The sequence below is a fragment of the Muntiacus reevesi genome, chromosome 1 (assembly GCF_963930625.1).
Source record: "Muntiacus reevesi chromosome 1, mMunRee1.1, whole genome shotgun sequence".
NCBI classification, from domain to species: Eukaryota; Metazoa; Chordata; class Mammalia; order Artiodactyla; family Cervidae; genus Muntiacus; species Muntiacus reevesi.
The window spans coordinates 78,892,979-78,914,922 of record NC_089249.1 but is presented as its reverse complement, the minus strand read 5'-3'; the positions used below and the strand labels follow the sequence as shown (position 1 = coordinate 78,914,922).

General features: G+C 43.6%; 1 protein-coding gene and 1 non-coding gene across 2 annotated transcripts; both read right to left on the bottom strand.

The window, feature by feature from the left end:
• Positions 1-339: 339 nt before the first annotated feature.
• Positions 340-21,899, bottom strand: SHE (Src homology 2 domain containing E). Its single transcript, XM_065903353.1, has 6 exons — positions 20,923-21,899; positions 17,767-17,893; positions 8,885-9,214; positions 6,732-6,888; positions 6,160-6,279; positions 340-4,655 (listed from the first exon to the last, which is right to left on the bottom strand). The coding sequence occupies exons 1-6, from the start codon at positions 21,526-21,528 to the stop codon at positions 4,427-4,429; spliced, it is 1,569 nt and encodes a 522-aa protein (XP_065759425.1). The 5' UTR covers positions 21,529-21,899; the 3' UTR covers positions 340-4,426.
• Positions 3,897-4,021, bottom strand: LOC136156388 (U8 small nucleolar RNA). The gene has a single exon (XR_010660953.1). It is a non-coding gene; the product is annotated as a U8 small nucleolar RNA (small nucleolar RNA).
• Positions 21,900-21,944: the final 45 nt, after the last annotated feature.

Genomic DNA, 21,944 nt, shown 5'->3' with positions numbered 1-21,944 from the left:
ACTCAGATACCTAGTCAGGGACAAGGACAAATGTAACAACTGCCTACTCAGGGAGAAGAGGACTGAGGAAATGGAAGAGGAAAGCTTCAAACACAAGTGTTACGGTTTTATTTGGGAAGGAAAACAGAGAGCTCTCAAACTGAACCGGGGGGGGGGGAATTAAGGTCACATCTGCTAGTTATGTTTACCTGTGGTTTGTTTACGCACTTCATCAGTAATGATTGGAAATGAAACTTCTGACCCTCCCTGCTATGGCAGAAAAGTGTTTGTTTGTTTTTTAATGAAGGGAGGTGATTCTCAAAACTAATTGACTCAAGCAGAAACACAGACTTTCTTGGAATAATGTTTATTTAAAGTTACATTTCAGAGTAAACCATCTTCAGGAGGGCATGCAGCTTATGTTGGCTACTGCAATACATCCAGAAATTTTAATAAAATCCTTCTGATATACTATAAATTACTAAAGTACTATAGATAGGCACCTGTATTACATACAATCTTCAAATGTTTTCAAAACTTAACATTATGTATTAGTTGATGCTTAAAATGTTAAGGCCCCAGAAAAAGTAACTGAATGGTTAAGAACGTGACAAAAATGAGATGCCTGTCTCCATGATCTTTTGCCAGCGTATTCATTAAGAAACAATTTCAGATTCTAAACGACATGATCCAGCCATAGTCCAGGGGCCTCCTGACGACGGCTGTATTAGGTTGCAAATCACCTTTCCAGTGGAAAGGGCAGATTTCAAGATGGCAACTGCTGTGTCATCATTTTCCTGCTAAGGACTGTATCAGAAATTCTTCAGAAAACCCTGCTCTAAATGCGCTTTGTTTTCCCACTGCAGTTTTCCCTCTCTCCATTAGATGGCAGTAACACACCATCATTTCCTTCCTATAGGGTCAGAAATTAAGGTAGGAAAAATTCAGGCTCACTGCAGGCCAAGTTTCTCCAAGTTAACCGGGTACAAAAATTGGAGCAGACAATAAAGAAGAGTGATTCTAAATAGATCACAAGGTCAAGATAGTGCTGGTTATGGGAAATAAGAAAGAGACAACTAATGAATAAAAGACATCCATCTGTGAGAAAGGTATCAAATAAATTCTGCTAAGTATTGTATTAAAAGGATCAGGAGAGAAGGGAAATGAAATATACCCCCTAGACTGAAAGAAAAATGAGCCATTAACCTTTGACTAAAAAAGGACATTTTAATAGACTAGAAAAAATACTCTCATTTAAAAAGCAACTGAAGAATGTCTCAAATGCTCAGCTGTTCTTCTGAATTAAGTATTAAGATTTACTAACAGTGGCCATTAATAGAGTAATTACATAGTTAAAATGACCCAATTAAAAAGTATGGACTATTTCCCTACCTATCTCTAAAACATCTGGCTGGCCCTATAAATTATCTGTCCACACTCCCCACCCTGTGGCAGAGGTCAATAAACGAGTAACTATTCAGCAAACAGGGAGACTTCAAGCAGCAAAGAATAAAGGCTCTTTTGATATATACTTAAGAAAATACTTTGGATAACTAAAAGGGACACTTCCATCCCCAGAACAGAGTAGGCATATCCGTATTTACCTTTTGGTACATGTATCAACATTTCCCTTTTATTCCTATTTATTTAAATATACCAACTCCAGTAGTTGAAATTCATCTTGATTAAAAAAAAAAAACAAAAAACAAAAAACAAAACCGTGGCAGCAAAGTAAATAGAAATGTCCCTTCACTCTCTGTCCTTAGAGGCCTGAAACGAGACAATGAAGTAAACTCATCTTGTAACTCACCAGCAAAGCATTTTTTTAAAAAACAAAGTGTGATAAGGAGGAAAGGGAGTCGTAAAAAGCTCCAAGGATGCTAAAATTCAAGGCAAACGAGTACAAGTTTGTGAGAACGCATTCTTCTCTCCGGAAAGAATCAGAAAATATTTCAGGAGACTGAATGAACTCAAGAGAATGAAGACCACAGGAAAGCCCTTGTATCAGGACAAAGTGACAAAAAGCACAAGCATTCAGAGCTCAGAGACAGGTCACAAGGCTTCAGATCAGCGGGCCGGGGGCTTACCAAGGAAGCATTAGGGACAGCCTGCTGGGCCCAGTTGTTTTCAGAACGCGTGGTACTGCGCGCCACCACCCAGCTGGGAACTCCCTGCTTTCCTCAGCTAGTGTCACAACTTCAGAAGAAAAGTGTAGCTTATTCCCCCTCCTCCCCTCCACTAATTTACTATACTTCTCCTTATTATAACCTCCTGTGCAATTGTGGAGGAGCTGGACTATATATAAATGCCACATCTCTACTTTTAATTATATAAAGAAAAGAGCAGGACTGTCACAGAAAAACAGCATAAAGGAAACACAATACTGAGCCTAGGATAGAAGCTCAATAAATAATGTGTCAGGTCTGCTTTCAAATGTTACTTCATTATTACATTCATCACAGTTGCTGGGTATGGGCCAGAAATCATTTAGTGCACAAAGAAAAATTTTACCAAGTTTTCAGCATTTATTAAAACTGGGATAACTGCTGAACTTCCTTTATAGGATAAGTAAAAAAAAACAAGATTTAATCTCTAGAATGTTGAGCTGAAAATAAGTTTACCAGAATGAATTATTTGTATATGGAAGAAAATAAATATGTGCTGAATGGAATTGGAACTATGGATGCTAAAAATTAAAAACAAAAAAATCTTGTATTAAAGTACATACACCAGTACATTAAAAAAAAAAAAAATTCTATCAGTACTTAAAAAACAGAACCTCCTTGACTAATAAAATCATTGAGATCCAGTGAGGAAAAGTTCTTTTCAAATTTTTAAAAACAAAGATCACACAATTCTGGGTACATTCTTAACTGAATAAAGATGTGAATATTTACTAATCTCTAAATCCTAATAGGAAAATGATAACTAATAACCAGAAGGATATGTTTTCCTAAAAGTTAACTCTATCAACTTTTTTGTGTGTATTTAACATTAGTTACAAAAGTTAACTTTTCATTGATGACAGTCAGCAAGCACATTTGTATCTGAACCAGTTTCAAGAACCAAATTACAAACCCCAGAATACAGAAGCATCTGCTCAGTTTTCATTACAGAGCTGTAGCCTTCTCACAGTATGCCATTTCCACAGGTTTTTTTTTTTTTTTCACAGTAAGTACATTGGTGATATAAGTTCATAATAAATCATAAAGATAATGATACTATGAATATTATTTTAATATCTTTAAGCAGTAGAGGTTAGAGAAAACATCAGTCTCTTAAAATATTTTAATATAGTGCAAACCAGTTTGCTTTGTACAGCATGAGAGAAACTGCAGGTTTTAGAGACCCAGTTCCCACAATCATATCCTATATATATACACATATATAAGGGGACCCTATATATATATATATATATATATAGTTACTCTAAAATGCAAAGTACATCTAATTTTAGGGCTAAAAATGAAAAATTGACTTGTTCCAATAACTACTAAAATGGACCAAGATGAAACAAAGAAGACCAGAGGTTCTATTATTCAATAAGAAAACAATTGTTGGGCTTTGTAAATTTTCAGATTTGTTAAAACTCAGAAATGAAATCTTTGTTGTGTATCTTATTCTGCAATTTAATTCTGTAATTCAGAATTATGGCAATACTGCCAATGCTTAATTATATTGGTGATTCTTAAATCACAGGCATCTTCCTTCTTATTTATGCTTATATAACTGATTTGCCAAAAAAGTCTACAGAAATTGAGAAAACACAAACTTTTCTTAGAAGGCTGGCCGACAAAATAATCCTTTGACCAGACTCTAAAGCGGTGAATTTTTATGGACTCTGGAGTTGAAACTACGACCCTCAAGAGAGAAAGGTAGTTTTTTCCAAAGTGTCCACTATTACTTATTTTCCACTGTTCATGCTTTTCCCCAATAAGCGGTCTTTTTTTTTTTTTTAATCACGAATCATGCGAGCTCCAATCATCATGTTCTATTCTGCCCTTCAAAAGGAGGAACAGGTAAGGATTATCCTACCTGACGATAATAAGCGGTCTTATATTACATGCTCTTTGGGTCTGTTTGATCATTTTTTGTTGTTTTATATAAATGCCAAGTTTGTTGCTTTATTTAGAGGTTAGGTATTCCAGAGAATAACTAGTGCATTTTTGGAGAACCTTAGTATTTCTGGACTCCTCACTTACCTTTCCTGAGGGTCTCGCCCCAAATAGACAACCCTACTCCAGGGAGTGGAGGCAACTGGTAAATTATGGTTTCTCGCTGTAGACCTGCTTAGCAAGGAGAAAGGGCCCAGGTCAGTAACCAAGTGTCATGGGATGGATTCAAGGCCAAAGACTTCTTGACTTCTAAGCGAAGAGTCCTGCTTCCTCCCAAACATGGTGCAGTCCAGCCTTATCCCCTGAGAGTCCGGTCGGGCGCTGATGCCCTTCTAGGCGTGAGAGGCCCCGCTGGGGCTTCTGGAGGCTGAAGCTGGGTGCAGCTTGTTGTGCACAGGGTGGAGCAAGGTCATGTGCTCTGCGCCCTTGAAAGGCAGTTTCTCACTGGAGTAGTAGTGTACCACTTCCGGGATGCTGTCAAAGACGGCGCTCGTCTGATCCAGGGTGTACTTGCTGTCTTTGGTCTGAGCCACTATGATGTGGACGCATCCTTGACTAGTCCTGGAACAAAACCGAAATTGAGGAGAAGACATGAATGAGTGAGCAGAGGGATCCCTCCCGACTGAAAACAATCTCAGCTAGATTCACAGGTCAACCGGTTCCCAGGCACTCCTGGAATTGTTATAGACAAACAGAAGAGCTTTCAGCACTCTAGCAGAGCACACAGAAGCTTCACGACCCTCAGCGAAATGTGCATCACCCCGGGTCATTTATCCTTAACATACACAAGTCATCGGGCACTGGACCAAAAGGGAAAAAAAGAAAAATTGCCCAGTCCCTCCTTGCCTCCAAATTGCCAAAGTAGTGCTTAAGCCCAAGAATGAGACCACTAAGGTGAGGTTTAAACTCACCTCTTTGTCAAGGCTGAAAAGACATGTGAAAGGTTTCTTCTTTCTTTCCTCTCCAAAGGAAACATTAAGAATAATAATAATAAAACTTGTTTCTTCCTCCACCCCACCCCCCAATCTGGAAACACTGTTTCTGGTTGTATATGACAGCTGGCACTGAAGGCTCAAAGATCTAATCCACAAGCACCCGCTTCAGGAACACAGCAAAGCTATTCCTGGTATTGTGTATCTGGTAGCCTATCCCATTTTCTGAGCCATGTTGCTCCCCCCTCAACCTCTTTTCCCCTCCAGTCTGATTGTTTCAGCTGCAAGGGCTCAGCTTCCTCAGGAAGGAAATGCTGTTAGGGCTCTTGACAATGATCCTCCAATATAGCACCACTGAACTCACAGAGCAAGAGAATTTCCATGACACCAGGTTTATTGGAATAAGCCTACCAGGCAAAAATGAATGTTCTGTGTACAATTGGACAGGGGAGTCATTGCAAGGCAGTGTGTCCTTCTTCAACAGAAGAAACTGGTACCAAAATTGCAGTAGGCATTTTGACAAGCAAGGAATCTCTGATTTACTTAAAGTCCCAAACACCTCTAGAGAGTAAAAGAACGACTGAACTATCCTGTTAGAAATTACTATTTTTAGCAGAAATTATTTCTCTGAGAGGACCTACTTTAGATTACATAAGGCAGAAACTAATCAATGTACAATGAAATGAAATAGGGATATTTATCCCTCTTTACCATAAGGGATATTGGGACATTTACCCAACACCAATTTTGAATTCCTTCTTTTTTTGGCTGTACCACATGGCTTGCAGGAACGTAAGTTTCTTGACCAGGGATTGAACCTGGGGCCACGGCAGTGAAAGCGCTGAGTCCTAACCACTGAGCAGCCAGGGAATTCCCCCAATTTTGCATTCTAAACAAAGTATGTCATATTCTGTTGTCCAAGCAAACACATCTTATTTTCTGTCAACATGTATCCCTGTGGACCATACAAATTATTGGGTTGACCAAAAAGTGTAAGATCTTACAGAAAAACCCAAATGAACTTCTTGGCCAACCCAACATATCTTTTTTGCCTGGTCATTTTCCCATGATAGGAAAGTCTGCACCCCACTCTTTCATCCAGACAGGGAGAACCCAGGGTGCTTAATACTCACTTTAGTGCAATGGAGTACCTGCTGGTTCCTGACTCGCTGTTTCGAACCAGGTACCCAGCTTCTTTGCAGGACTGTAGTCGACTCTCTGCCTCAGCACGGGTGATGGCACCATGATACCAACTGAAAAATGGGGCAGGGGGAGAAACCATGAGCATCAAGATCCCAATCCAGACAGGGCCTCATGGAAATAAAGCAACTGTGGAAATGAACTTCTGATGAAAGCTCAACAGCCTGGACTAGATCCAGCTTCCCATTCAAAATAGACAAAATGAGATCTGGGTAATCCTGGTTCACAAAACCTATCCATCACCCCAGAGGGGGTTAACAGGACTAAAGTCACTTAAGAAGTTTTCACTCTATATAGGGGAAAGGAATTTGAGATCAAGCTCTCGGGCCTCATTTTCCCCTCTGCCCAAAGGCACTGGGCTTGGAAAATGGGTTTTCATGAATAAGCCCCACCCAGACAAGTATTCAACACCAGAAAGACTTAAAATGAGCTAGTGTGCCCCACCAAGGCTCTCAACAAGCTCCCAGCCACCCTGTGTCAACGTGTGTCTGGGGAGGAGACTCACGGCTGCTTCTCCAGCGGCAGGGCTGGGTCCACTCTCTCCCCCTCACTGTGGTCAGCCAGGGCTGGCTTCAGGATCTTCTGGGTCCAGCTCTTCTGTCGGTGGTGCTGCCTCAGTGGCTCCTCCTTGACAGAAGGTCGCTCAGAGCCTTCAAACTGAACTGGAAGGAAGACTCCATTTAACATCAGAGGCCACTGAGATGACCCATGTACACCTCAAAGAAAAGAACCTGTCTGCCTCATCTTAGGAAAGAAGCTTTCCTCCTTCTTTAATCTGAGCTAAAATGTACTACAAAGGCCCTGGGGTAGCTGAGCTCCTGCTCTCTTTGATATCAGATCATACTGCTAGCCTCCACACGCAGCCACTTTTACTGCAAGATGTTCATTAATAGAGAATGGTTTTAGAACATGAGGAGAAACCACTTAAGTATATTTCAGAACATACTTTTAAAAATCTCGTCCTTTTGGTATATTTAGAATAAAAGACTAAATAGAGTTTCAGGTAATGACTCCTTCCAAGAGTGTATATCATTCTATGAAACCAAATGAAGTTTTCACTAGGAAATAATAAAGAGAAAAATCAATTGAGAAATAGAAACGACTAACAGTGTCTTAACAATGCTATGACATCTAGGTTGGTTAGAAGATAAAGAGAGAAAATGAGCAGCATCTAGCACAGTAGTTGGTAACCAGTAGGGATGTGTGGAAAACAATTCTAAAATAAAGCAAAAACTGACCTGAAGGTGGGGAAGGGAAGACTGGGAGCCTGGGATTAGCATGTTCAAACTAGTACGTAGAGGATGGTAAACAGCAAGGTTCTAATAAACAGCACAGGGAACTATATTCAATAGCCTGTGATAAACCATTATGGGAAAGAAGGCAACAAAGAATATATATAACTGAGTCACTTTGCTGTGCAGCAGAAATTAACACTAAATCAACTATACTTGAATAAAATTATTTAAAAAATTAAAGTACACAAAAAGAAAACCTGATTCAAATATGTGTGAGCGCTCCCATGCTCAGTCAGGTCTAACTCTTTGTGACCCCACGGACTGCAGCCCGCCAGGCTCCTCTGTCCATGGGGTTTCCCACGCAAGAATACTGCAGTGGGTTGCCATTTCCTTCTCTAGGCGATCTTCCCTAGTCCAGGGATTGAAACTACGTCTCTTGCATCTCCTGTACTGACAGGCGGGTTCTTTAACAGGTGAGCCCCGGGGAAAGCCCATCCGGACTCAAATGTTTGCTATCAAACAAATTACCTTTTCTATTCACCCTTTTCATTGAAGACAGTTTTAATCAAAAGCACAGCTTTACAGTTAGAGGGAGAAGATATCCCTAACTTTTAAAATCAAAGGCAAAAGAAATTAGGTGGCCAGATAAGTAGAAAAACTATGTCTTGGGAGAAGCAGGAGGGAGACTGACCTTTTTTTTTTTTTTAGTTCTACCAGTTTATTGCTACCAACCCATCTCCCTCCACCCTCGTACACACATGCTCAATCATGTAATCCCATGGACTTCAGCCCGCCAGACTCCTCTGTCCATGGATTTTTTCCAAGCAAGAATACTGGAGTGGGTTGCCATTTCCTTCTCCAGAGACTGACCTTTAATATCTATTGACAATCTACTCATCAACTTCCTCTTAAGTTATTAAAAAGGTTCACAGCTGAAGAACGGATTCCTTTAGGAGGATTTTCGACAGGGAAAAAAAAAGCTAGCTTCCTCTTGCTTTCCAACCACCTCTCCTGTAATCCATTTGATCCACTAGTGCCATCTTATTATAAACAGAAATTTGAACAGGTTGGAGGAATAGCACCAAGAGTTAGAAGGAGCTGCTCTCAACGTATGAGCTTTTAGTGGTGATTAGATAAGGTTTTTCCAATAGTGATTTAAGGCATTTCTCAAACAGTTGCATACTGCAAGGATAAAGGGAAATTAAGATGCCCAGAAGGATAAAGGACCCCATGCAACATTAAGGGGTCTTCTTCAGTCCTTGGATAGCCAAATTTTTATATCCCTATGTCATCAAATTTCTTGGAAAAAGAAACTTGCAGTTGAGGAACATAAAGAATAGCGCCTTGGCTGAACGGGCGGGTGAGGGTTTTCCAGCAGCAAAGCTGAAAGAAGGCAGGAGCGGGACAGGGACCCAGCCCTCACCCGACAGCGCCCGCACGATCTGCTCCTTCTTCCACTCCCAGGGCTGCTCGTACTCGGCCGCGGGCCTCTCGTCGTCCTGGGGCAGCCGTCCGTGGCCGTCCGGGGGCAACCTCGCCTTCCGCTCCGGCCCCTCGGCGGCGAAGGGGCCCGCTTCGGCCGCCGGCTCATAGGGCGTGTCGTAGAGCTGCGGCGGCTTCCCCAGCAGCTCCTTGGAGCTCCGGCGCTTGGCCAGCGCCTCGGGCTTCGGGCCGTTCTCTCCAGGCTCGCAGGGGCTGTCGAGCAGCTGAAGCGCCTTCACCAGGGGGTCCTTGGAACCTCGTCGTCTGATTTCTGAAAAACACACACCGCACAGAATACTTTTGAAGAAAATGTACCGTGGAAGCCCGGTGATGAGCCGAATCACCGCTTCTCTTCCGACCAGACCGGTCTGTCTGGTTGGAAGTGTCGGAGAACACCTGGATTGTTGCTTACCGGGGCTGATGACGGCCCCGCTGGGGGGGAAGGGCCCTACAACTTCCCGCCAGTCCCCTGAGCCAGATGCGGGATCAAGTCCAAGGATTAGGGGAGTCACAACGGAAGGCAGGCCTGCCTCTGGGGCCGTGTGGTTGGAGAGAAGAGAAGGGGCCTCAGGGGACCTGCTCCATAGTTCCTGGTTCCCCTGTCTCCCCTTGAGTATGGGTCATCTTCAAAGGCTTTATGTCTTGTTAGGAAACTGAGAGCAAAGTATTTTAATAAAAGTTGAGCACCTACTATATACAAGCACTGGGCCACACACATCGGGGGAAGATGTTTAGGTTCATTAGACAGAGTTCTTGACTTCAAGAACTAGTGATGCATTTACAAATAATACTTAACAGGCTAACAATGACAGAATGCTGTTCAGTCACTAAGTCATGTCTGACTCTCTTTGAGACCCCGTGGACTGCAGCATGCCAGGCTTCCCAGTCCTTCACTATCTCCTGGAATACGTAAAAGAGTAGTTAGGGGGAAAAACCACAAAAATAATATCTCAAGAGCTAACATTTAGCAATAGTGTACCATGCATTACAGATTTTTTTTTCTAAGTGCATTGTAATTTTCACAACTGCCCTATGAGGTGGACACTATTAGTTCCCCATATAACAGGACAAAACTGAAGCACAAAGAGTTTAAGGAAATTGCTCAAGACAGCAAGTGCAAAGCCTGGATTCAAAAGCAGGAAGTTGGGCTCTAGAAGCCATACTCTTAGCCACTACACTTGGATTGACTCCAAGTGGAAGAGAAATGGAAGATGCATTGACTTTGATAGAAGAGGTCTTTTCCAGTGGAGGAAGCTGCCTGAGTGAAGATATGGAGGTGGGAATGAGAAAGGGCTTGTTCCCATCACAGGGAATCGAGAGAGAAGTTCAAAGGACAGAAGACCAGGAGAGGAGAGGTGGTATGTGAGAAGAAGCTGGAAAAGGCAGGACAGGCCCCAAAGTGGAGAAGTTTTAAAAGCCAGAATTAAAAAGTTTCGATTGTTCTGTATACAGTAGTGAACCATTACGGAAGTTTTTAAACAGGCAGTAACAATTATTATATAATTGTTATAATTGTATATAATTAACAACTATATAACTATATATATATATTTTTTGCTGGAAGAGAACTCCAACACAGTGCACAAGATAGAATAAAGGTATGCTCTGAATGGAAGCCTAGAAATCAATGCAAAATATCTGATGCAAATCATCTAACCACCAGCTAACCAGCCAGTGAGCCACAGTGGGAAAGCAGCAGCAGAGTCTGGGGACTGAGTAGCTCAGAGCCCAGAGGCACCACGTGTTGCTCAGTCGTGTCCGAATCAATCTGCAGCCCCAGGTACTGAAGCCTGCCAGGCTCCTCTGTCCATGGAATTTTCCAGGCAAGAATACTGGAGTGGGTTGCCATTTCCTCCTCCAGGGGATCTTCCCAACCCAGGGATCAAATCCACGTTATGTCTCCTGGATTGGCAGACGGACTCTTTACCACCAGTGCTACGATAGGCCAACTCAAGCATTGTGCTGTGGTTTCCTTTAAATGCCCACGAGGAAGCCTTTAGTCTGCCTACCCTGTCACAGTGAAGAGGACCTTTTTAATGCAAACATCTCATCACTTGTCATCCCACAAGCTCTCAACTGTCCAAAGTGCTAACTGCTCAGCATGGCACGGGACACCTTCTGTAGTCATGTTACTGCCTGCTTCCCTCTCTGATTTCATCTCTCAACAGCACCCTGTCCCTGTCCCCCCTGAAATACAATTCTTTGTTCCCACCAAACAGAATTTCTGAAGTTCCTTGCACACTGCAATGTCTTATGCCCACGGTGTGCTGGTGATCTTCCAATCCTTTGGAGTCTGGCCTAGCATCTCCTCTTTCCGACTGTCCTTCTCCAATGCCCCAACTCCCCGCGGTAGTACCACTTCACCAATTCACTCTCACCTTGTACTTCTCTCAAAGTGTGTGGATTTATTTGTTGACATGTCTGCACTTCCAATTTGGTGGAGACTGCCAGGTCAGGGACCCCCATGTCTTGTTTAACTTTGTAGGAAACAGCTGTGCTAAATAATGGTTGGATGATGGATGGGAGGAGGGAGGGAGGGGGAGGAGTTCTAGAACTTCTCCGGGCAGGTGACAACATACATCTGGAGCTCAGCAGAGAGATGAAGGTCAGAGGTACATGTCAAGGAGTTACTCACACATGAATCATTGCTGGTACTGTAAGAATGAAAGCAATCACCAGAGAAAAGGAGGCCGATGAGAAAGGAAAGAGGATCAAAAGCAGAATCTGGGACTTCAGTTAAGGCTGGATAAAAGAAGTGTCACCAAAAAAGACTGAGAAGGAATGGTCGGGTAAGGAAGAAGAGGATCAGGAGACTTACAATGCCACAAAAACAAAGGAAAGTGAAACTTTCTACAAGTAACTGAAAATGGGCATGGTGACGGAGAAGAAACACTGACTCCATCAGACTTCTATAACAAGGAAAAGATGGTAAATGAAACACTCCAGGGAAAAGTTATTAAAATCAGGACATTAATTCAAAGGGGCAAAATTTACTTGTAGGATGAGGTTATAATTCTGCTGGATAGGGGCCCCCTACTGCAGCTGGATCCTATAAAACTGCAGGTCTGGTGTACAGAATCACCTGGGGGAGCCTTAGTGAAGACTCATGCCTGGGTCCCATCAACACAGGTCCTGATTAACTGAGCTAGGGGGGGCTTCCCTGGTGGCTCGGTGGTAAAGAATCTTCCTGCCAAGTGGGAGACATGGCTTCCATCCCTGGGTTGGGAAGATCCCCTCGAGAAGAAAATGATAACCCACTCCAGTGTTCTTGCCCAGGAAATCCCATGGAGAGGAGCTTGGTGGGCTACAGTCCACGGGGTTGCAAAGAGTCAGACGTGACAGTCACTGAACAATAATCTGGCAGTCGGAGCTGTAAAAGCTCCCCCAGGTGATTCTAGTAAGAAGAGAAGCCTAAGATGCACTCCCCCTCCTCCTGGGTCGCCACCTCAGTTCTTCCTGCTCTCCAGGACTAATCTAATCATTGCTAGCCCCAGCCCAAGGGGAAGGGTTCTCCTAGCATGAAAACCTCCACATCTGAATATGAGAGCTAAGGACCATTCCCCACCCCCAGGCCAGGAAGGTGCCTCGGGTTGTTTGAGGTCTCCAACATCTCCGGTCCAAGCCTCTTGACTTTCAATCGACAGCTTTTTTTCTTCACTGCTCATTCTAGATGGCGTTATGGAAAACAAGAAACAAAAAAACACTCTGCTCTTGGTTCAATTAAGATAAGCCTGGAATTTTTGAAAAAGAACTTCTCTACAGAACTAGGAAAGAGGAAAGAGAAAACACAAAGGCATTTAAAGGACGGATTTAGAATTTTAAAGTTTCTGATCAAAACCTAAGTTTATTCTGTTTAGACTGGCACAGGCTGGGGAAACCTTTCCCAAAGTCCTCACCTCAATCTGTCCGGGTTGAACTAAATGGAGAAAGAGTTGAGTCCAACCTTAAGATAGAAGGAGCCCTGTTCACAGGAAATTTCAATGAGTTTGTGTTAAAATGATGTACCCTGATTAAAATCTTGAGTTCTTATTTCACATGTATTTGGGTTTTACTTTTACGACGAGGGCTCTGTACTTCTTCTATCTTAGATAGTTAGTGCACACTTAGAGCTCTGGGAAAAACACTGGAAGGCATACAGTTGAAAATATTCCATCCCAGGATCTGGGGTTGGGTGAAATATGAGGAGTACGATCATCTTTTAAAACAATGTTTAATCAGAGGGAAAAAAAGGGCTTACGCACAAGGCCTCTCTGCCCCTTCAAGGGGAGTCACCTTCGAGTCCATTCCAGCACCTGGCTGCCCCCAACCTGAGGCGCCATAGAAACAGAAACAATCGCAGGGCTGCAGGCCGACCCTTCCTGCGGGAGAATAGCCCCTGACGTGCAGAGCTGGCTCCGAGAGGAAACGGGCCTGAGAAGGCGGAAATGGCCAGAGGAAGCTACACCCTGGCTCTGCCGATAGAGGCCATTTACCACGGCAGACAACAGAATGCAGCCAACGGGCTACAGATAAACACCCATTTCACCAAGGGCTGAACCGAGGCCTGACCTGCACCAGTTCAAATCTGCAACTGGTTGCCGAGAAACACAATATGGGCCAAAAAATTTTCCCTTCTCAGCTTCCAACTGTAGTTGTGCATAATTATGCCATTTATTTTTAAAAACATCAGAAGACCAAGACTTTTTTTTGTTAAATTATCTAGTTAGCAATTAATAGTCCCCTATATTTGTTCAGGGGTTTCCCTAGTGGCCCAGTAGTAAAAAATCTGCTTGTGATGCAGGAGACGGGGGTTCCATCCCTGGGTCAGGAAGATCCCCTGAAGGAAGAAATGACAACCCATTCCAGTCTTCTTGCCTGGGAAATCCTATGGACAGAGGAGCTGGGCGGGCTACCGTCCATGGGGTCACAAAAGAGTCAGACACAACTTAGAGGCTAAACAACAATAACATACTTGTTAAGAATTCTCTTTGAAAATGGAATTCTTTCTCCAAAGTGTCTAAATAATCGTGATATCTTCCATGGATGCATGTACTGGGCATGTTGCACCTGCATTTCAGTGAAGCCTCAGCATAATGCAGCAAGAGAGGTTAGCCCATTTTCACAAATGAATAAACTGAGGCTGTGCAGTAGTCAGCGGGGCAGCCCACTGCCTCCAGAGCCCTGCTTTCTCTGTCATATCTTACTTTATGCCTCAAAGATTTAATGTAGAATATATATTTTTTAATGTAGAATATTAGTTACAATTTTTGTAACATATCTTTTCCCTTAGTCCATTCAAAATATGTATTCAAAACATCAGGCTTAGAGCCCTATAAGGCTCCATGTTCCCCTTAGAATCAGAAATAGGGATCTTTTATCAGTGCTCAAGCTTTTGATTTAAAATTAACATTTTCCTATCAAACAAATCTAAATATCTGAACAAAAGCAGATATAAATCAGAAGTCCTGAAACTTAAGTTTAACAAACAAAATACAGACAAAATAAGTAAATCAAAAAGCCTTCTGTTTTTTCCATAATGGACAGTTTTTTAAATGGAGGTTCTCCTTTAGATTTGACTATTTATACCAACCAATAATACCATTTGGAGGCAAAAACCAAAATTTAAAGATACTCTGTGGCTGGAGCTCTGTAACTAAAACCAAAGGGTGCTGGGTGACCTGGTAACCCCACTCTCCAACTGTATAACCGGGACAAGTTACTGAATCTTTCTGAAACTTAGCTTCCTCCTCTGTAAATCAGACACTTCTAACGCCTACCACACAGGAAAGTAGGATTTTAGTAAGGTAATCTGGCAACTTGGCACCTAGGAGACACTCAACTTGTGTGATAATCAGTTATAGAAGGAACTCGCATGCTGAATGATGGCTCATCTTAGGAAACTTCGAAAAACTCTCCCAATGCTAATGTTCTAATTTGGTGGAAAAAACTCATCATGCTAAATTAAGTAGAACGTTTCTGCTAATTATTTAGCTAAAATGTTCCTGCAAATTTAGCAGAAGAACAACAGGTTTAAACTAATATCACCTCATATTCATTGTCCTATCTTTTTCATGAAACAATCCTTCGGATAAATCTAAGTGAGAATTTACTCAGAAATTTATAAATCTTTAGCTTTTAAAAGTTAAGAGCAAAGTTTTGAGCAGAGAGAAATCTGGGGAGTCTGGGTCCCACAGTTACTTGGCCATAGGAAAGTGATAAATGCCCCTTAATTTCTATTCCTTCCTCTGTTTCCTGAGGCAGATCATGATTTTCATTGTTTTCTTCATGGCAGTTAGCACATTTCTCAGTGATGTCTTTTCTGCTGTTAGGTATGTTTGCCCCTTGGGCTGTAAGGTTCATAAGGACCTGGGACCTGTGCATCTTGTTCCTTGGATGCCCAGAGCCCAGCGTAGGGCTTGGATCATGGCAAAGAAATGCCTAGGAAATTTTTGTTAGCTGTTACAAAATACCATCATGAACACTATTCTATATATCCAAGACAATGTTGAAATCAGGCATGTTACTCCCACTTCACAGGTGTTAAAAAGGCAGTACAGAAATTGGAAGCTCCACAATTAAATTATGTTTATCAGAACCCTATCTTCTGCAGAAATTCTGAAATAAACAATTTTGTTTATTCCCCTAAGAGTTCTCAAGAAATACGAGACATTTCTGAACTTGGACTTTGACAAGCCTTACAGGGAGCAAACTGAACAAAAAAGGTAAAAGGAAAAAAAAAAAAGAAAATAAAACCCACCCTGTAGCAAATCTTTTATTTCCAGCTTCCGGTAAACTCACTTCCTGTTATTCTGTCCAACTGTGTAACCTATGTGTAGAATAAGAGGTATATCCTCTACATTAATTGAGTAGGTGTTTTGTGATATTTATTTTAAATGAAGTATCTTTTAAAATTCACCAATATAAATTTTTTTAAAAGAGCAAAGGGAAAACATTATAATTCTTTAGTAATTAAAATTTTTAATAAATTTGAATTTATTCTCCAATTGAATGTATTAGTATTGCATTCCTAAATACATTTATTCCTGTAAACTGTTTAAAACAAAGCCTGGGACTTAATCTGTGCTCCAATATTAAATGCTAGCTACTATTATTATTACATTTATTTCATATTGGACACTGACTTTTATTTTTTTAATTTTAAAATTTTATTGATTTTGGAAAAGCAACAAGTTACATACATATAAACTTTTGACTTCTAAATACAACTTTCCTTGTGAGAATGAGTGGAAAGATGCCTTCTTGCTGTTCTTGCTGTTTAGTTGCTAAGTCGTGGGGGCTCTTGGTGACCCCATGGACTGTGTAGCCTACCAGACTCCTCTGTCCACGGGATTTCCCAGGCAAGAATACTGGAGTGGGTTGCTATTTATGTGTAAAGTTTAAAGTGCTTTTGCATATACCATTTCGAATGTGTCCTGAGGCAAGCACCTTGGTGTAGAAAGCATACCATTCAGTCTGGAGTGGGAAGATCTGGGTTCTAATTTATATTCTGTCTCTTAAAGAGCCTTACGAACATCTTATATGAGAGTCAGAATCTCTTTAGTCTTATTTTCTACCCTGTACCAAGGGGTAGTATTAGCATCCCCTAGTTTTCAGGATTCTGTGAGGATTACATAGGGGAAATTCATTTCTAAAAAGCAAAGTACTTTCCCTACGATCAGTGTGGATCCGTAAGAAAACAAAACAAAAACCCTTCAAAACCTCAGATAATATAAACAAACACCTTATCCCAATTAAAGAGAAAGAGGAATAAAAAACCAAAGGACAAAGAAAAGTGAACTAAAGCAAAACATTAATTCTTTTTGTTTTTTCAGAAAAGCTTTTCCCTCAGTTTTATGTAAAAGAAAATCTTTCTCCCTATTCCTTTCAAGTCTCTGATATTTTTTAGAATTCTAAGTTCGTTTTCACTTCCTTTCATTCACAGATTTCAGTAGAGGTCACAGTCCAGTGACCTTCAGGGTCACAGCCTGGCCAGGGTACACCCTCCCCAGATGCGATGCCTTATCTCTGTGAGCAGAGAGCAGGAAAGAGAGCAGGGCTTTCCTGCTGCAGCTCCGGCTCACTCTGAAGCCTGTCTTGACCCTTCCAGGGCGCTACGGTTACCCTCCTGCTCAGCTTTTCTGAGACTATGCTTATGGAGCCCGCGTGACAGCCTTTCAACCTGTTTTTAAACAGAAGAGACAAGATCTTTACTGTGTGACCAATTATTCCTTTCCCAGGCATGAAACCCCAGACATGTGAACAAGGTTCCCTCGGGTCAGCCCTTAGAAATGCAGCTTTTCATTATGGAGTAAAGAAAACTTACTCTAAAATTTCACAAATAAATCTAAATAATTAGTTTAAGCATTGTTTATAGCAACTTAAGAGAATTATGAATAAAAGCAAAAGAGTGACACCAAAAAAAATGACAGTGTTTGTTCAACTTACAAGTCAGAATTACTCCCCCTTGGTACAGATTTATGACTCCCGTTATGGATGTCAAAGTTTTGACAGTGGCCAAGAGGTGTATTTAAATTATCTGAAAACTGGAGATGACATCCTGAGAAGATCTGCAAATTCACAAGTGTCACCTTGCATAGAATTAGAAAAACTTTAAAGACCCCCACAAATTCTAAAACTGAAGGAATACAATACCATTAAGGATGTTAGCTAGATATTTTGACTTTAGCTTTGGGTCTAATTTCTATTTCTTCCCTGCAGGAGGATCTGATAAAGTTCCTTCACCTCTCTTCCCCAAATACAACACTGGTTCTTATTTATTTATTTTTTTACTACATTCCAAGTTGGGTGCGAGATTTCAGTATAAAGCAGCTCCTGGTTACAAACCTGTTATCATTTGCTGCGCATCATAGGGTTCCATATAACCGTCGTTCTCCCCTACTCTCTCTGCATCCCTTTGACCTTTTGTCCGTTTAGCATCGTAAGGGTCAGCATAGTCTTCTAAAATGATGACCTGTAAGAGAACCAGACAGGGAAGTTGCTAACGATTATCACATACCAGGACAGTGATATCAGAAAAGGTTACTAAAAACCTGCAGACCCCAAGAGTTCAAAGTTTCCAACCAGTTCTGAAGAGCTTTTGCACTTGATCACATTATTATCCACCCAGCTGGACAAACATCTGGTTTATTTTGGTAGTATAATTGATTGGCAACAATCCATTCAAGCTCTCCTGCTTATCCCCAAGGCTCTGTTCACCTCCCTCTCTCTCCCCAAGCAAAAGGGCATTTACTGGTTAAAGTGTGCCTTGGTGGATGGCAGAGGGTGGAGAATATCTATGCCTTTAGAGTAGAAGAAAACGAACTGGTCTACTACCTCTTCTATGATCTTGGTTTTTTTTAAAATGCCAACTATTTGAGCAACATTGCCATGGTAAGTCAGCTCATCACTCACTGATACTGCACGTCCACTGGCACTGGCCAGGTACTGAGAGGGAATAAAATAGGACCAAGACCTTCTTCTTGTCCTCAAGGAGTTTGTAACAGCTCTAAAGAAATAGCTTCATAATAAGAAGACTAAGAAACAGGTCAGAGCTAAACAGTACTGTGGGGGTTCTAGGTTCAATGATTTCTAGACACACTGATTCTCATAGACAATAATCAGATAGTTTTTTTAATTTCTTTAATTTTTTGGTTGCACGAGGTCTTTATTGCTGTGCGTGGACTTTCTCCAGTTGTGGTAAGGGGGCTACTCTTCGTTGTGGTGCAAGCGCTTCTCATTGCTTCGCCTGTTGTGGAGCACAGGTGCTCCGGGCACACAGGCTTCAGTAGTTGCGGCATTCGGGCTCAGTAAGTTACTCGCAGGCTCTAGAGTGTGGGCTCAGAAGTTGTAGAGCACCAGCTTAGCTGCTCTGACACATATGGAATCTTCCTAGCCCAGGGGTCGAACCCATGTCCCCTGCACTGGCAGGCGGATTCTTATCCACTGTGCCACCAGGGAAGTTTTCATCCATATTTGTGACAGAAAGCATCCATCCTTCCCAAAACAGGAAGGTGCCTGGGAAGGTGGTGTGAGTGCAATAGTTCTGTGGTGCAGCTGAGTGACAATGTGGGGACTTAGGGAGCCTGCGTCTGACAGGTACTTCTCAGGAAGGAAGAGTTTTATGGACATTTTATGGAGAAAAGATGTATTTTTTTGGGGGGGAGGGAGGCTGCACTGCAAGGCACCCAGGATCTTAGTTCCATGACCAGGGTAAGAACCCCTGCCTCGTGCAATGCAAGTTCAGAGTCTTAACTGCTGGACCACCAGGGAAGTCCCAAGAAACATTCATTTTTAAAAAGCACAGCACTTACCGTAGTATCAATGTGGCTCCACAGATAAACAGCTAGGATAGTATAAATAAAGCATGTATTCCAGTTAAAGAGAAAGAGAGGAATAAAAACCAAAGGTGAATCAAAATTAAGGGAAGAAGCCCAGGCCTTCATACAATCTCTGATTATATTCTCCAAAGAATTCACGGAGATGTGCCACTGGGACTGGGAAAGAAATCCAGATAAATGGGGAGAAGTGAGGAGGAGGGCACAGGCTGGATGAGAGTTCTCTTCCTGGGAGGAGATGGCCTAAGAAACTTCAGACATCGAGAAGCAATGACTGTGAAAATAACTGGGCAGGCACTGCAGAGGACTGTGGTTACCACTCTATCACTCCATGCTGCTTGTCTGTTCAGGTATACTGCATCCCCAAGGTACAATAAGGAGCAAGAAGCCTGATACTCAGCACTCGGCTGCTAGGTGCTTATGATCTAGGTAAACACACCCAGAGACCACTGACTAATGTCTGGGTGAGCTGGCCATTTTCCCAAACTCTCCCACCAGTGTCTGGCACTCGGGTAGGCATGCTGTAAATACTTGGACAGAATAAATGGAGGAATGAGCAGAAGGGCCAGTGCAGACACACATAGTATGTGATACCTGCTCCTGACCCCATCCAGGTGGGCAGCATGTTTGAAGCCTGGACAAGAGAAAGTTCACATGACAGGGAAGTGATCACCTGGGCTAGAGTCTGAAAGCTGGGTGTCAGCTTTCTCTCTTCTCTTTTTAAAAACTAACAAAACCCCAACTCATCTCTGTACGAATGAAGTGGGTCTCTTCACACTTCTTAACTGTCTCACATTGGACAGTACCCAGAAAACCTCCGGCGTGTAAGAAGCAGGAAACACCTTCTCTCCTGATCTGTAATTTCCTTCAGGGCATTTCCTTGTCCTGTTCTGTATCCTCCACAGTCCCAGCCCTTAGAGCTCCTTGCCCCCTATCCTACATGGCTCTGCACAGCAAATGTTCATGGGATGAATGCTGCTGCTGCTAAGTCACTTCAGTTGTGTCTGACTCTGTGCAACCCCATAGATGGCAGCCCACCAGGCTCCTCTGTCCGCGGGATTCTCTAGGCAAGAATACTGGAGTGGGTTGCCAATTCCTTCTCCAATGGGATGAATGAAAGGGCTGTAAACTTGGGGTGCTAGTGAAGCGTGGAGAAACTCTATATTGGGTAAAAGTGCAAGGAATGATGGAGTTTCCAGCAGAGAGGGTGGGTAGTGGCCAATCCATTCCCTGGAGGTTTAAAATTCATACTTAACCAGTTTAAAGGTGACCATTCCTTATGCTCAAGAAGAATAAAAGTTATACACAAGTCTAGCTTTGCAATTCCCCTGGATTTCTAAATTAAAATATACAACATCTACAAGGGAGTCAAATTCAACAAAGCACCTGATTGTCTCATTCGATTATTCTTCTACATTGATAACAAAATTAAACGGAAAGTACATTTCTGCCAAGTTCCCCAAGGCTAGAATAAGAATTTTTCAAGATTAAACAAACAAATGATTTTAAATGGTCACTTAGCGGTCATCAATGGCAGAAGGGGAAAATACATCCTCATCGTCTCTGAGGTATAAAAAACCCCAGAGTTCAGCGGGTTCACGATGCTCCCTTCCCACTGTTAGGCTTCAGTAGGGCAGAGGTGGTCCAAGGGAGATTGTATTCTTACCGTGTCTTGCTGCTTAATAATCTTGCCCTTGTCCAGTTCGGGGCCCAGAGATGAAGGGGAAGAGGACGCGGAGGAAGAGCTGCTGCTGCTACTGCTGCTGCTACTGCTGCTGCTGGGGTAGATGCTCTTCCCGTTCTTCTCCTGAGTGTCCACTTTGATGAGCCTGTTGATGTAGGTGCTGCAGCCTGAGCTCTTGGCCGCGCCCCGGTGGGGCTCCTCCTCGGTGGTCCGGGAGTTTTTGCGGCCTTTGCCTGCGGCGGCCTGAATCAGGCCCTGCAGGCTATCCCGGGACAGCCGGCTGTCCTTGGGGGGGCCTACCCCGGCCCGGCCGCTGCCCAGCTCGGCCGCCGAGTTCTTGCGGCCCTTGCCCGGGGCGGGCCCGGAGCCGCCCGCCTCCGAGTTCTTGCGCAGTTTGCCGCCTCCCCCGCCGCCGGGCTTGGCCCGCTCCGACACGGTCTTCAGGTTCAGGGGGAACTCCTTGAACCACTTGGCCGCCATGAGGGGGGCCCGGCCGGCGCGGCTCAGGAGCGTCGTGGCCGCGGAGCAGGCGAGCGAGGAGGCCCAGCTTAGACACGGAGAGGCGCCAGGGACCGGGGGCCACTGCATTCCCCGGGGCTGGGTTGCTGGAGGCCGCGGCAAGGCCCCGCGACGGCTGCTCTGCTGGTCCCTGGCCGGCCGTCGCCCACGCCCCGCAGGGTGGGGCCCCTACGGCCCGGGGCAGGGGGCTCAGGGCGCCGAGCGGGCGGACGCGGGCCGCCGCTCCGGACACGGACGGCGACAGGCACGACGCACCGGGGCCCCGCCCGAGGTCGTCTTCAGCGCCTGCACGGCCGGGGGTTCCGCGGCTCTCCGGAGGCGGCGGGCGCCGGGGGCTTCCCCTGCTTTTTCCTCCAGAAGTGGGAGAGGCCGGGCCCACGGAAGCCCCGGGACAGCCCTGCCCACACTCCCGGGGACCAGGGGGGACGGAGCGGAGGCGGCGGGAGTGTCCCCGGCACCGCGACGGACGGTGGGCAGCCAGCGGG